General features: G+C 40.7%; 1 protein-coding gene across 4 annotated transcripts in view; it reads right to left on the bottom strand.

Moving 5' to 3' along the window:
• The window catches only part of ldb2a (LIM domain binding 2a), a 68,419-nt gene extending 62,322 nt beyond the window's left edge, over positions 1–6,097 (bottom strand). For all 4 annotated transcript variants that reach the window (XM_086085091.1, XM_086085092.1, XM_086085089.1 and 1 more), the window contains exon 1: positions 5,743–6,097. In XM_086085091.1, the coding sequence (XP_085941217.1) occupies positions 5,743–5,874 (132 nt within the window). In that variant the 5' untranslated portion in view covers positions 5,875–6,097. The remainder of the gene's footprint in view (positions 1–5,742) is intronic.
• Positions 6,098–15,066: the final 8,969 nt, after the last annotated feature.

The following is a 15,066-nucleotide window of genomic DNA, read 5'->3' as shown; positions in this document are numbered from 1 at the left end:
CGGCTTTCATATAAGGTGACGTTGAGCTCAGGTCGGTCACCTTCTCCGCTTAGGAAAAACTTTGCAATTGCTAACAAGTGACTTGTTTTGCTTCAGTGGTCTGCTGGAAAGGAACAAAAGGAGTTCAGCTGGGTCAAAAATAACCCGAATTGGATCAAAAAGAGCGAGACACAACTTTTTGGGTCAAAATTGAGTCAAACGAATAGCTCTCGAAACACGCACCCCAAAATGGGTGGTTTTCAACAAAAAGAGGTTGTTTTGCAGGTTCCTTGATTTACACCAATTTGATGGGTTAAATAAATACATTTGTGACCCAATTTGGGTTATTTTTAAGCCAAATGCTTGTGCAAACTAAACTCATGATCATGAGAGATTACAATTAACAATTTATACAGTATTTGATTTGATAAACACATTCACTATTAAATTAAAGACTTTTTTTTATTTATGAATTAAAAAATGGAAAAAAATTAAAATGATTATTTTTTATTAGAGTCTGAAATAATAATTATGGTGAGCAAATATTAAGGAGCAAAGAGTATTATTTTATAACTTTTTGAATCAACAAATAGAACCGAGGATTAAAAAAAAACAAGGAATAAAACAAAGTTATCCGGTCTCATTTTTCATGCAATTAAAATAATTTAACAGATGTTTGGACTTCCAAGACTAAAAACTTTTAGTGACCATTCTAAAACTTGAAATCAGTCTTTTACAAAATGGCAAAAAATTAATATAGCTCACGCTTGTTCTCAGTGGTTCAATGATACAACAGAGAGGTTTTATTTGAGGGAGGTGTTAATTAGGACAAACCGTTTATTAGATGAGGTTTGATTAGATTAGGGTGAGGAAATCCTATTCTATAAACAGCGCTATATGAATGATATTGTTATTGACGAGTCAAGAAGACGCCTGCACACGTTTTTTTGTTTTTTTCTCTCTAATGAAGTCATTTACGCATTTTCTTTCCAGCAGCAAATGTTTCAGACGATTCTGTGAGTAACCAAGCATGTCTCAATTCACAGAAAAATATCAACCTGACGATAGAAAAGTGACATTAAAATCATCATTAGAGTAAGCAATCACATAAAAACAATTTGCGCTAAAAGTTCCCCCCCCCAAAAAAAACTTTTTAGGAAGAGCTCGGCAGCCAAATGAAAACGAGGAGGCTTAAATGTTCTGTCAATGAAAAGCCTCAAGCCAGGCTTCAACTTCAGCCAATGTTTACCAGCAGCAGCACATTTTGCCAAGTTCAACTTGATTCACATTTAGCTCCCTAGCATGTAAACGAGCACCATGGGGGCTAGCTAGCTAGCACCTGAAAGTAAAAACCCTGCCACAGTTTGTTTTTTAGCCCCTGGTGGTAGCTAGCTAGCCAACTCCCTAGCAGGTAAACTAGCACTATGGGAGCTAGCTAGGGAGCTAGCTAGCTAGCTAGCACCTGAAAGGAAAACCCCTGCCACAGTTTGACTTTAGCCTCTGATGCTAGTTAGCTAGCTAGCTCCCAAGCATGTAAACGAGCACCATGGGGGCTAGCTAGCTAGCACCTGAAAGTAAAAACCCTGCCACAGTTTGGCTTTAGCCCCTGATGCTATCTATCTATCTAGCTAGCTCCCTAGCAGGTAAACCAGCACCATGGGAGCTAGCTTGGGAGCTAGCTAGCTAGCACTGAAAGTAAAACCCTTCCACAGTTTGACTTTAGCCCCTGATGCTAGCTAGCTCCCTAGCAGGTAAACCACCACCATGGGAGATAGCTAAGGAGCTAGCTAGCTAGCTAGCTAGCACCCGGGGCTAAAGCCAAACTGTGGATTTGCCACCCCTGGACTTCACACAATCACGCAGACGCGTGCGAAGAGGACTTTCACAACTACTGTAAGCGCCTCAGTAACAACATCAGAGGATAAAGAATATACGCCTGTGAGTGTTGCAATAGTCTGTCTGCATGTGCTGCTGAACAATTCTAATCCAATATCCAATAGGATTCCTGTATTTCTAAGACGTCCAAGAGCAATAAAATACATGTAAATACCTCACTTGAGCCAGCAGGGGGCACTGCATGCGCACGTGTACCGTCTCGAATTTGATCCAGGAAAATCTTAGATAGCAACTATGAACTGAGGTCATTTTATGGCTGACCCTTTTTCCCCCCTTGTCGGTAAAAGTGAGGCGTTTATTTGAGGGAGGTGTTTATTTTTAAGCCTTTCTGGCAGCTGTCAATCAAAATCTGAAGTCGGCATTATTATCTTTGTAAAGGCAGGATTTTACATACATCTCATTAGATTGTGCACACACACAAGCGTGTTTTATGGCGTGTGCGGGGGTCTAGCGGGCGGGGCGGGGCGGGGGGTCTGGGAGGGGGGGTCTTGGACAGAGCGCTCGGCGATTTATATGAATAATGCATCACGCGGCTACAACGCGCCGCCTCGCTCGGCTTTAAGTTCCTCTTAAGGGAAGAAGAAGAAAAAAGTCGCCATCTGCAAGCTGCTGCTGCCTGCTTTTAAAATTGACTTTACAAAAAATAATATATACTACACACAAAAAAAAAAAAGCAACCATATTATTGAAAATAATCCTTAAGGAAGCCATATATAAGTCAAATGCACTCCTTGTTTTTCATTGCGCAATCACATATGAACTTTATCTGCACATTTTTATACATTCATTCTTAAGTGGATCGACAAAAAGTTGACAAATTGTGGACAAAGTGTCTTCATCAACGTCAGTGATCAGTGAAGGGCGTCTTAAAAAAAAAAAAAGTTGCTCTGCATGAGCTTCAGTTTGTATTTGGTTTAAAAGAGAGCAAAAATACATAAAACATGCGGTTTGTATGCAAATACATGCAAATGAGTACACCGCATGTGCCTTTTAATTGCACATTGGACTACAAAATGTGCAAAATATTCGTTCATACTTGATTGGAGTCAAAGAAAATCTGTCGTAATTTAGATGCAAGACTACTAATTGGGTACTTGAACGCATCATAAGCCCCATTTACAAATTGCGGCCATTACAAGTATTAAAACTTGAGATTCTTGCACACGCCTTGAAACGTTCTCAAATTGTGCTACGAGGGCTCCCTCTAGTGGTACACAAAAGAATCACTGAATTAAATGTTCAAAATGTACATAATTGTTTCATTCAAATAAATAAATAAATCCAATATAGTACATTTGTTGTATTTAACTTTAGGTACAAATTTGAACTTTTTTGTGCATTACATTTTAATGGGACCTTTAAGCACAGGTTTTATTTTCCTATAAGCACATTATTAACTCATTCAATGCCATTGACGGCTATAGACGTCAAAAATTCATTTTAATTATTTCTATTAGTTTAATATTTTTTCCACTTTTGTTAACAAGAATATGAAAATCTAGAAGAAGAAAAAATTATTGTACATTGAGAACAGATGTAAATTTTGTGAATAATCGTGAGTTAACTAGTGAAGCCATGCGATTAATTACAATTAAAAAATGTAACCGCCTGATGCCCCAAATTTTTTGTTATTTTTAAATGAATTTATGGCAGTGAATGAGTTAATCTCACTTCAAATCAAATATCTTGGAGGTGGTACTTGGGGCCGACCGTGCGCCTCTATTCACTGATTTTAAACCAAATGAGGGGAGCCGCTTCAGTTGGTCCGGAGTCGGCTGCGTTCCCTACCACAATGTCGCAAACTCGTCTAGAAAAATACCGAACAGAGTTAGACTGTGCTTTGTGCTAGACTTGTGTACTTGAACGCATCATACAATTCCGTTACATTCAACTATAGTTCAGGATTCAGCAAATTACTTCACAGCAAAAAAAAAAGAAAATAATTTTTAACATTAAATTTGTGTATTTTGAAATTATTTTATTATTATTATTTTGTTGTTAAAAAATGGAAGAAAAATTGCAAAACACGTTAAAAGTGACCTTTCATCAATGTATCATAATCAAAGTGGTTATGTCTACACTCTAAAAACTGTTGGGTCAAAAATAACCCAATTATGGATCAAAAATGAACCGATCCACTTTATGGATCAATTTGACCCAACTTTGAGTCAAGAAATGTTTTTTTTAGTGCAAAACAACTCATAAATATTAGTCAGATCCTTTACTTAGGTAAAAAAAAAAGGTCATTTTGTATAAAACAAGCCAGAAAGTTGGGTCAAATTGACCCACAATGTGGATCGGTCCATTTTTTACCCATAGTTGGATTCTTTTTGACCCAACTGTTTTTTAAATGTACCTTCCCATAAAATGACAAAGTCATTAGTTCATAAAAGTCGGATGCAGTTACACCTGTATGTAATTTGGAACACTATTAACTCAGGTGTTCTGCCATCAAATCAGAGAAGACAGCATCATTTTGCATTTACATACATGAATGTAAAATGTAAAATTCTATGAGGAAACTGCACATTGACAAAGTGGCGTCAGGGTATAAACAAAACAAATCTCAAAAGAAAAAAAGTGACTTTTCACCTCATTTAGTTGCATCTTGAATCTAAATGGGTACCTGAAAGCATCACTCCCCTCACGACACGATAAACGGAGGATTTCTGTCTTCCAATACAAAAGATTCAGTTACACAGTTAAAAAAAGTTGAAATCTTAAGAGGAAAAAACGTAACGCATCATTTCTCTCCTGTAAAACTATTCCCTGCAGATTGTTCGGTTAAATCTGAAATCTTTCAGAAGCCTTAATGTGAAAAATGGAGCAAAATGTCAGAATGGAGCAAAAGTCCAAACAAAAAAAATCCTCCCGCCTTATTCAAGTGCATCTGGACTCTAATTGAGTATGTGAACGCATCGTTTCTCCCCCATTAAACTATCAACTCAAGATTGCTGCCTTTAAATATGAAAATGCAGCGTGAGCTCTGAAGTCAACTACGAGCTTGTAATCATTTATGCACTTTTTTAAAAAGCTGTTTTTGGGGTTTTTTTGCTTTGGAAAAGTTAACTCGCTGAGCTGGAAAAAGAGTGCAAACAAAACAAATACTTTAAATTAAAAAAAAAAAAGAACTCATAAATATTGGTCAGATCCTTTACTTGGGTCAAAAAAATCAACCCAGAAAGTTGGGTCAAATTGACCCATAAAGTGGATCGGTCCATTTTTGATTTTGAGTTACTTTTGACCCAACTGCAATTTTACCGAAAACGCCTAAGAAAGGTGCACCCAAAGTAAATTTGAAGCTGTTCTTGAACCACATGGAGTATCAGCAATGTTTGTTTTTTTGTTGAGTTTTTTTAAGATAACACTTAGAATTTTTGCCACCGGTGGGATGTCCGCTCTGGATTTGTGCATGCCTTAAAACATCAAAACACAGCCTTCCCCTTATTAACAGCCTTTTTTTTTTAAAAAAGCTGAATTCTCTCGAGAACTTAATAAACAGGAAAAGTTGCATTACAGGACATTTAAAAACCTCCCCCACTCAATTCAGGTGCCTTTTTAAACAAATTAGCCACGTGAACGTATCACTTTCCCAATCCCATAAACATAAGCTCAAAATTCCACAGCAAGAAAAGTTAACGAAGGATGCAAACTAGTAGTATTGCGCATTATCACATCAATCCAGGTGACCGCAACTCATTAAGCCAACTAATTGGGTTCCTGAACGCAGCACGAAGCAGCGCCGCACTTTTGACTCCTGCGTCTCCGGACCTCCACAGACCACCGGCACCCCCCCCCCCCCCCCCCTTCCGACACGCATCCGCGGCATGCAGCTCGCCTGGCCGGGCACGCCGGCGGCTCACTCACCTCGGTGCGCGTCTGGAGCCGCTTGTTCATCTCATAGATCCGGTACTCGGGCTGCACAACGTAGGGCGAGTGTCTCCGGTAGAAGGGTCCGAAAGGGGACGAGTAGAAGGGGTCTGGGTTGGCGTTGGACATGGTGGCTTCGGTGTTTTTGCTTTTTGGTGGATGGGGGTAATGGGGGGGTGAGGGGTGGGGGGGAAAAACTGGCGCGATCTCAGCACGCGGCGGACACGCACATGGAGGCTGGCGGGCGGGCGGGCGCTCCTCTGCGGGGACCCCCGGCGTGGCGTCAAGCGGCAGCCGCGCGGTCGAGGCTGAGCGGCACTCTGCAACTTGGCCCGGCTGCTCGCGCGAGGAAGAAGAAGAGGAGGAGGAGGAGGAGGAGGAGGAGGAGGAAAAGAGCGAGGGGGAGGGGGCAGATGTGGAGGAGTGCGCGGAGGAGGAGGCTGAGAAAGGGGGGGTGGGGGGTTGGGGGTCGTTTCCTGCAAATACAACCCCCCCCCCCCCCCCCCCCCTCCCAAAATCAGAGAAGATTTCCTCTTGACTTTTGCACTCCTGCAAAGTTCACGTGCGCCTTTTTAGGGTGCGGGAGGGAGGTTAGAAACTTAGTTCATTACCAGTCCGTTTCTTTACTCAACTGCAGATGGGGGGGGGGGGGGGGGGGGGCGCCTGCTGACAAGAGTATTGCAATGTGGGTCGAGTGAGAAATTGAGTTGCAAGCGTGGGATTCCATAGGTGCTGCTGCCGTTTTGGTTTGCAACAGAGTTCAAATGGGCTTCTTAATCTATACCTGAACAACGGCGTCGCGGTTGTGGTGGGGTGCCTATTTGAGGGGGGCATGTGGGCTATGTAATTCATCTGTGACACGGTAGGTGCTGCTGTTTTGGTTAGCAGCAAACTTGAAACTGACCCAGCAGTAAAACCAATGTGACCAAGAATGTCACAGGTGTCTATTTGACAAGGCATTAAATTGTTCAAGTGGTTGGTTTAATGAATCTAAAAGTCTGTTAACATGCCTCCGGTGTTTGCTGGTTTGGTTAGCAACCTTTTTTTTTTTTTTCTGAACATTACCAGCATGGTAATTTGTCCATACAAATTGAAGTCATTGGAGAAACTTTACATGCCTCTATAGATGCTGCTGTTTTGGTTAGCAACCAAGTTTGAACATGAACATTTTTAACTCATTCACTCGCAGCCATTTTCACTGAAGCAACCCCCTTCGCTCCCGGCTGTTTTACTGGAATATTGTGTTGTATTGCTATAAAAACATGGAACCCACCTAAACAAAGATTAGAGTCTCTTATTTCATCAGGAAAAAAAAGTAAATTTGTATCTGTTTTCCGTTTTGCAGCAATTAGCATTAGAATGTAGCTAAGTTTCATCATTATTCACAAATCTGTTTAAAAATGTGGGGGAAAGAGCTTATTTGCAACGTGGCCCTGGTTGATCTCTTATACTCTGCTGAGACCTGATGGCCGTTTGTGTAATAACTACCATTGCTTCAAGCATTCTGTTCAGTTCAGAGGATGCATCAATGCTTTCTGTATGCTCTAGCAAAAAAAAACGACAACAACAAACGTATAAATACGTCTTTTTGAGCATGGTAATATTTAAAATAGAATGTATTTATACTTTTTGGGGAGCAAAGGAGTTAATAGCAACATGAAATTTGGTAGACGTCAATCATGAGAAGACCCGGCAAAAAAAGTCTAAAAAATCCATCGCCGAAAAGACGCAGTCAGTTTGCCATTGTTGTCTTATTTTGGCTATTTTGGGGTCCTTCAAAGACGAACTTGTTTTTGTCCGATTGCTACCGATGATGACGAGGCGCTGAGGCCTGGGCTGCATACGTCTAAAAATAAACAAGACACATGATGACTGATTCGCACATTGAAATCACTCAAACTGGGAATTAATGAAGAGCATTCATGAAGTCTGACTTTTAATTTGAAATGGCGGAAGGAGGGAGGGTTTGTGTGCAGGCGCTATCGAGCGAGATAGCTGTTGTAATCCAAAATGCCTCGGGCATCCGCAAGTGTAATTCATAAAAAAAAAATAGAAGGAAAACTTTTGAAAAATCTATTAATAAAGCTTTAATTAAAAACTACATATTTTAATATCTCAAGACCTTTTCAATTGACATTCTCTAACAGGATTTGCTCTCTCGCCTCCAGCGCTTTTTCCACTCCAGTGACACCGAACATGCGTTACATTGAGCAGACCCTCAATACATTTACATATTAAATTGTATCGTACCGCTTAAACCTGGACGTTAACGTCAATTTGGAGACCCCCCCCCCTCCCCCAGACAGCAAATGTATGGATAGTTTGTCTTTGTATAGTCGGCTACACAGAAATTTTTGGGTTTTTTCACTTAACCCCAAAAAGTTGGGTCCAATAAATAACCCAAATAGCAAAACGTGTTTTGGGGTTGTTTTGACCAAAATAGCTGGACAGTTAAAATAATAATAATAATAAATAAATAAAAAGAATAACTGTAAATGAATAAAATTTCAAAATAAAACAGAATTGTTTTGTCAGTTATTTATTTGACACAACTTTTTGATTTAAATGAATAACTCAAAAGGTTGGGTCAAATTGACCCAAGGCTAGATATCATTCAAAACCAGTACATGGAAATAACAAAGGTACAACTACTCTATTATTTTCAGTAAGTGGATTTTTCAGTTAGCTGTACTTCAATAAAGTATTTATTTTTTTGGGCAACTTTTGAATTTTCTCTCTGCATTTGAAAACACATCTGTACTTCAAAACAGGCTCATTACTTTTTACAACCTTGGAAGATTATGATAAAAATATATTTTTGAATTGTTATCATTCGCTAACTTAGCATTTTTGTTAGTTGACAAAATAAGCAAAATGAAGGATCAATGTAGTTTTGGTAGCATAAAAGTCGGGTTAATGCTAGCTAAGACTGAACAGCAAATGACATGTAAAATTATTTTTTTTTAGGCATTAAAAGCAGGAGAACTTATGAATGCAGAAAGTTGCTCAGGTGCTTGCTAGCTAGATCCCTAGTTAGCTCCCATGGTGCTCGTTTAGCTGCTAGCGAGCTACCTAGCTATCTAGAACCAGGGGCTAAAGCCAAACTGTGGCAGGGTATTTACTTTCTGGACCTGGATTTTTGCCACCTCTAGATTTGAGCCTAGCATTAAAAATCTGCACCACTGTGTGAAATTGCGCATAAATACCACCACAAAAACCTTTACGTGTGTTCTCGCGCAAGCAAGCATCTACAATTTCATCCAGCGGGATGATAAGGTGCGTTCAAGGCACAGCAGCTGCCGCAGCGGTGCGTTCAGGTGCAAAACCTGTGGCTGCCGAGGTGCGCGTGTCAGCGTGTGTGCGAAAAGCAGGTAGTGTGGTGAGATAGGGTGCGTTGCCATGGTAACATGCCGAGAGAAGCGCTTCGTCTGTGCTTGTGTCCTGACCCATTTCCTTTCTCACCCACAAGTGTTTGCCGCCATGTTTTACAACTCCTCCTCCTCACTCGCAACTCCGAAGGTACATTTTGTTTCCTGCCCGCGGATGGACCAGTGGTATGCGCTGCTGCCTCACAACAACAAAAGTTCTGGGTTTGAACCTGCGTTGAGATCATGTTCTCTACTGCCTTCAATTCATGTCGAGTATGCTTGGTTTATTGTAGACTAAATTGTCTCGGGTCTTTTTTGCGAATGCTTTTGGCTCAATAATGAAATGTTACGTTTACTGAAATTAAAATTCTTTGACATTGACAAAACCGTGTACGTTAGGTTTTAACACGTAATTTGTCATGAGGGATGTGAGTCGTTGGGGGATGGTGGACCCAAATGCAGGGAATGCAGGACAGGACGTAACTAGACTGGTCATTGCGACTGGACAGCACGTCGTGACTGGACAGGACGTAGCTAGACTCATCATTGCGACTGGACAGGACGTGACTGGACTGGTCGTCGTGACTGGACAGGACGTAGTGACTGGACAGCACAGGACATTACTGGACTAGTCGTCGTGACTGGACAGGACGTAACTAGACTGGTCGTTGCGACTGGACAGGACGTAACTAGACTGGTTATTGCGACTGGACGGGACTGGACTGGCCGTCGCGACTGGACAGGACGTAACTAGACTGGTCATTGCGACTGGACAGGACGTGACTGGACTGGACGTTGCTACTGGACAGGATGTGATTGAACCACTGCCTATGCCTATTCACATTTTTTGTTTCTCTTTCTGTAATGCTATGGCGGCAAAGTCCTGCCTAAAGGAAAGTAGTAATTGGTGTCAAGGAAGTAAAGTTCAAGTGATGCATCTCGTCAAGATTTTTGTATGTCAGGGAGAAACTAAGCTTGAAAATACGTTTTTTTTTGTTTTTAAGATGTTTTACTGTCTTCAAGAGTCTTAATTCACCAATTTTAACTCGTGTTTAAAATAATTTAAAAAAACAACAACAACAACATTGTAGCACAATTTGAAAATAAAGACGTTTTGAATGGAATTCTAGAGAAAAAAAAGCTGCACAATGTTTCTTTTTTACAGAAACTTTATAAAACTAACAAATCAAAACAAAAACCATGTCAAAAATTTATAACACTACAGCACATTTCCAATGCTAAGCTAAAATGCTAAGCAAAAAAACCTTGCTGGTTGAAAGTTAAAAAAAACACCCACACACAAAACAAGCAAATCGTGCGTCGGCTGTTTGCCACTCAGACAAATATGGATGAAATATACCCCGAATATCGGAGCAGCAACTTCTTCTTTGGTGGAATCTCATTAGCATCGTAATAGCTTCCAGGCTCATTTGCATTTTGCCGTGAGTGATTTTTTCCCCCCCTCCTTCGCCCCCCTCCCTCACTCACTCCCACCTCCTCCTCACCCTCTCACTTCTTGGCTGCTGGATATAATAATAATAATAATAATAATAATAATAATAATAATAATAATAATAATAATAATAATAGTAAAAATAATATGTGAGGAGTCAAACATGAAAGCAGCCCTGTTTCCTGTTATTTGCGTTAAACAAATGATAATTGAAAAGCACTTTTCAATTATGCAGCACGCAGGCAAAAACTGAGCGGCGCAATTACAGGATGCCAAAGTCTTATTTGCACGCGGCGGGATGACGAATGGTCGCGCACAGGCGAGGACGGGAGTTTGTTTGAAAGGAGAGTATAACACAATCATAATAAGGCACTGAGTCGTAAGGACAAGTTTAGACGGATTCTGTTGTGGGTGGGGGAACAAGGGAGCCACACGTGTCCTTGAACGCACCGCAGGCTTGTTTTTCCTTGCAGTGTGCGCAAACACATCACATTTATTTTGATATTTTTGATGTTTGCCACAAAGACTTTATTACAATTTTTTACAACACGTGTGCAGTAATCAAGATTCTCCCATTGGCCACAAAATAACAAAAAATTCTGTTTGCTTTGTAAAACGCTTTAGACACCGTATGGTGTAGAGAAAGCGCTGTATAAGTCTAATTTCATTTATTTTCCCCAAAATTACATTTATATATATTTATATATATATATATATTAGGGGTGTCAGTCGATTACATTTGTTAACCGTAATTAATTGCATGACTTCAGTAGTCACAAATTTGAAAACTGTTCTAAATGTACAATAACATGCGTAATTCTTTTTCTAATTTTTCATACTCTTGTTAACATAAAAGAGGAAAAAAATGTTAAACTAAAAGAAATATGGCTGCATCTTTAAGTCATTGATACAGTAATTTCATAATTCAGAATATTGAGTTCAATTAAAAAAGATGTACTGTCCTGTAAAAAAAAAAAAAGAGTGTGCTATTGATTTGTGTTGAGGTTTCTGCCACTAGATGGCATAATTGCATTTGTAAGACATTGGTGACAGCTCAGTGCATTTTTCTTTTCATATTAAGAGCTATATAATCTTTAAAATGAAGTAACTTGTGAAATCAAAATTGTTTACATTGTAAAATACAACATGTCTCCACAAAAATATGCAATATTATTACATTTATTACTGCTAAATTTTGACGTGTCTGCTGCGTTGCGACTGGAATTCCCCCAGTACAGACTTTCCAAGTAAGGGCCGGTTATTAATTGCGTGTTAAAAAAATTTGTGTTGTTGAAGGAACTTTAAATTAACTCAAAATTAACGCACTAATTTGACACCCCGAATATATATATATATATATATATATATATATATATATATATATATATATATACATACACACACTCATGCACACTTGACACATGCACATAAACCAAATCCCACACACATAAAAACACTCATAAACTTGCATGAACACACACACACACACACACAAGTGAGTGGGCGCGCACCCACAAATACTGACACACACTCATACACGCACACAAACACGTCTACATATAGAAACATGCATGCACGCAGTCATCAACACACACTGGCACAGTTTGGCGAGTTTTCACTTGACAGCAGTGCAGTGAGCGAAGGGTTAAATTTTTCTACCAGTTCTGACTTAGACGCACACACACAAAATCACACACGCGCGCGCACACACGTCCGTGCAACCCATCACCCTTGATCACACTCAGACTGGTGCACACATATACACAAACAGTAATACACACACGCACACACAATTCCCAACACCTCACCCCCCTCCTCCTCGTCCACCTCACCCACCACTTCCTCCTCCTGCCTCCCTGGGCTCAACAACCTCCCCCCCTCCCCTCCCCTTCCTCCATCTCGGCCCCCCTCTCCTCTTCCTCCACCCCCCACCCCCCTCACCACCCCCCAGGTCAGTTAATAAGCGAGCCTGTGCCGGGGCTCGGCTGTCTGGAGGACATGCAGAGAGAAAGAGAGAGAGAGAGAGAGAGAGAGAGAGAGAGAGAGAGAGAGGCGGGTTGTGAGAGGGGGGGGGAAGTTGGGGAGGGGCATGTCTCCCGGGAATTGGCCCATGCAGGATGCCGAGCCCCGCCGAGAGAACGGAATTTTACCCTGGCGTGGCAGGAACCCCCCACCCAAAAAAATGTGCGCCCCCACCCCACCCGAGGGTGCGTTTCAGGGAGTTAGCAACGTTAGCGTGGGGCCGCTCATTAGCGTTTTGGCGCACAATGTCGATAAAGTCACAATTTGCTTTCTTCAAACCACAGCGCCATTTTGCTGGTAGGAAGTTAAATAGCACATGCTAACGCTAATGCTAATTTGGGGTACACCAGGAATCACAGTTGCGATTGTTCCTTGGTTTTAACAATATAACCAACACGTTGAACCTCATGGTTAGCACTTATGCCTCACAGGCAAGACGCCTGGGTTTGAATCCCTATTGGAGGATATATGCTGGTCCAAAAAACATGCTAATTAGGCTAACTAAAGTTTGGCTCACGCAGGATGCCGAGCTCCGCTGAGAGAACAGAATTACCCCCCCCCCATCCCACCCCCAAAAAGCGTGCCCCCACCCCACCCGAGGGTGCGTTTCAGGGGGTGTCTCACTCGCTGTCGCAAAAACATGTTAGCAACGTTAGCGTGGGGCCGCTAATCAGCGTTTTGGTGCACAACTTTGATAGTTAAATAGGGCTCCAGGTGGCGGAGTGGTACCGTCACTTGCCTACGATGCAGGTTGGCGTGGGTTCGCATTCCCCGCCTGGGAGACCATGTTAGTATGTGTGCGTGTATGTGTGCGTGTTTGTGTGAGTAAAAAAAGCACCAAAAGAAAAAAAGAAAACCTTGATAGTTAAATAGCACATGCTAATGCTAATTTGGGTCCAAAAAACATGCTAATTAGGCTAACTTAAGTTTGTGCGGTTGACCAGTGAGTTGTCATGGATGCTCCCCTAGCAAATGAATTTGCTAACTCGAGCTGTCAATTAATTGAAAATACTTCATCAGGATGGACGTTTAATCATGATTAACTCACAATTAATTACAAATTAATCACACATTTTGTATCTGTTTGAACTGTACAATTAAAAGATATCTAGCAAATGTTTAGTACTCTTACTAACATAAGGTGACAAATATGTTTACCTTATGAAAAATAATTATTACTGCAATTATATATACATGCTACATTTTGGAGAAAATTATTTTTGGGATAAAAAAAAAAGCACAATAACATACATACCGCTCATTAAAATGAATGTATACAGCTGGACAAATTCTAGTTTGCACAATTTACTTACAGTTGTACGGCTTACTCACAATTTTGGTTATGATCTTTCTAGCTTTTTTAATATCTTGTAAGTGACCAAAAAATTAAGGCAAATGTTATATATAGCAATAATTCAATAGAATGTAAACCAAAATAAACAGTGCATCATGATTTTTGTGTGTGATGTGCACACCTTGGCCACCAGGGAGCAGTAGTCTCCAATAGACATACTGATACACATGGAGACAGTCATAGTTAAATTCAAGAAGATGTCGTTTTAGTTTTGTTGTTGCAGAAGATAAAGAAAACGGACCAAAATGTGAATTCATACTTTTGCTTATGGAAATTTGCCTCGTTTGTACGCATTCAACTGTGGACTTTTCTATGGGAAAGCTTTGTGGTCATTTCTCAAATTTTTGCTTGCAAGTTAAAGCAAAAGGTCGGGTCACTCGTATCTCGAGGCACCACCACACCCCCAAGCGCATTTTGGAAATTTCCTAATGAGAGTGTTCATCCTTCTTACTCAGCCAAGCTTGGGTTGCGTTTGGGATTTCTCCTTTCGAAAAGTCCTCATCAGATTCTGCTGCCTGCCTGCGCTATACAACCCCCCCCCCACCACCACCACCACCCCCGCCCCCCATTCTCCTACTAACTCCCCCGTCATCCTCCTCCCCCCTCACTCCGCTGCAGATGTTTCAGGCGCAAACGTTTTCCCCGGCCGAACGAAGCCAACGCCGCTCGGCCAAGCGTCGTCGACAACTTTTGGCAGCTGGACAGAGGTCAAATAGAGGTCGTTGACAACACTGCAAGCGTGCAAAGTCAGAAGCGCCTTCTTGGGAGTAATCATGTTTTTGTTTTTTTGTACGCAGAGTCTTTAATTAAACCAAATGAACAGAGGCAGAGGCTCTTTTTTTGTTGTTGCCGCTTTTAAATGATAATATTAGCACACTTTTTAACGTTATACATAGTTGATGCCACTTTTAATGTGCTAACATCGCAAAATTGGACACTTAACAATATCAATACTTGTTTTTACTTTTAACTTGCTAACATTTTGGCATCAAACATTTTTGAAAATGTCTTTATATTTTGCGTACTTTTAATAACCTAATAAGAGCTATTTTTCAAAACTGTTTAGTTTTTTTTACTTTCAGTATGTTAACATTGACACTGTCATGTCATTTATTATGTTTAAT

This window comes from Leptonotus elevatus, chromosome 9, assembly GCF_054856555.1.
Source record: "Leptonotus elevatus isolate MCC_2025b chromosome 9, RoL_Lele_1.0, whole genome shotgun sequence".
Lineage (NCBI taxonomy): Eukaryota > Metazoa > Chordata > Actinopteri > Syngnathiformes > Syngnathidae > Leptonotus > Leptonotus elevatus.
The sequence above is the reverse complement of the archived record's forward strand: the minus strand, read 5'-3'. Positions and strand labels throughout refer to the sequence as shown.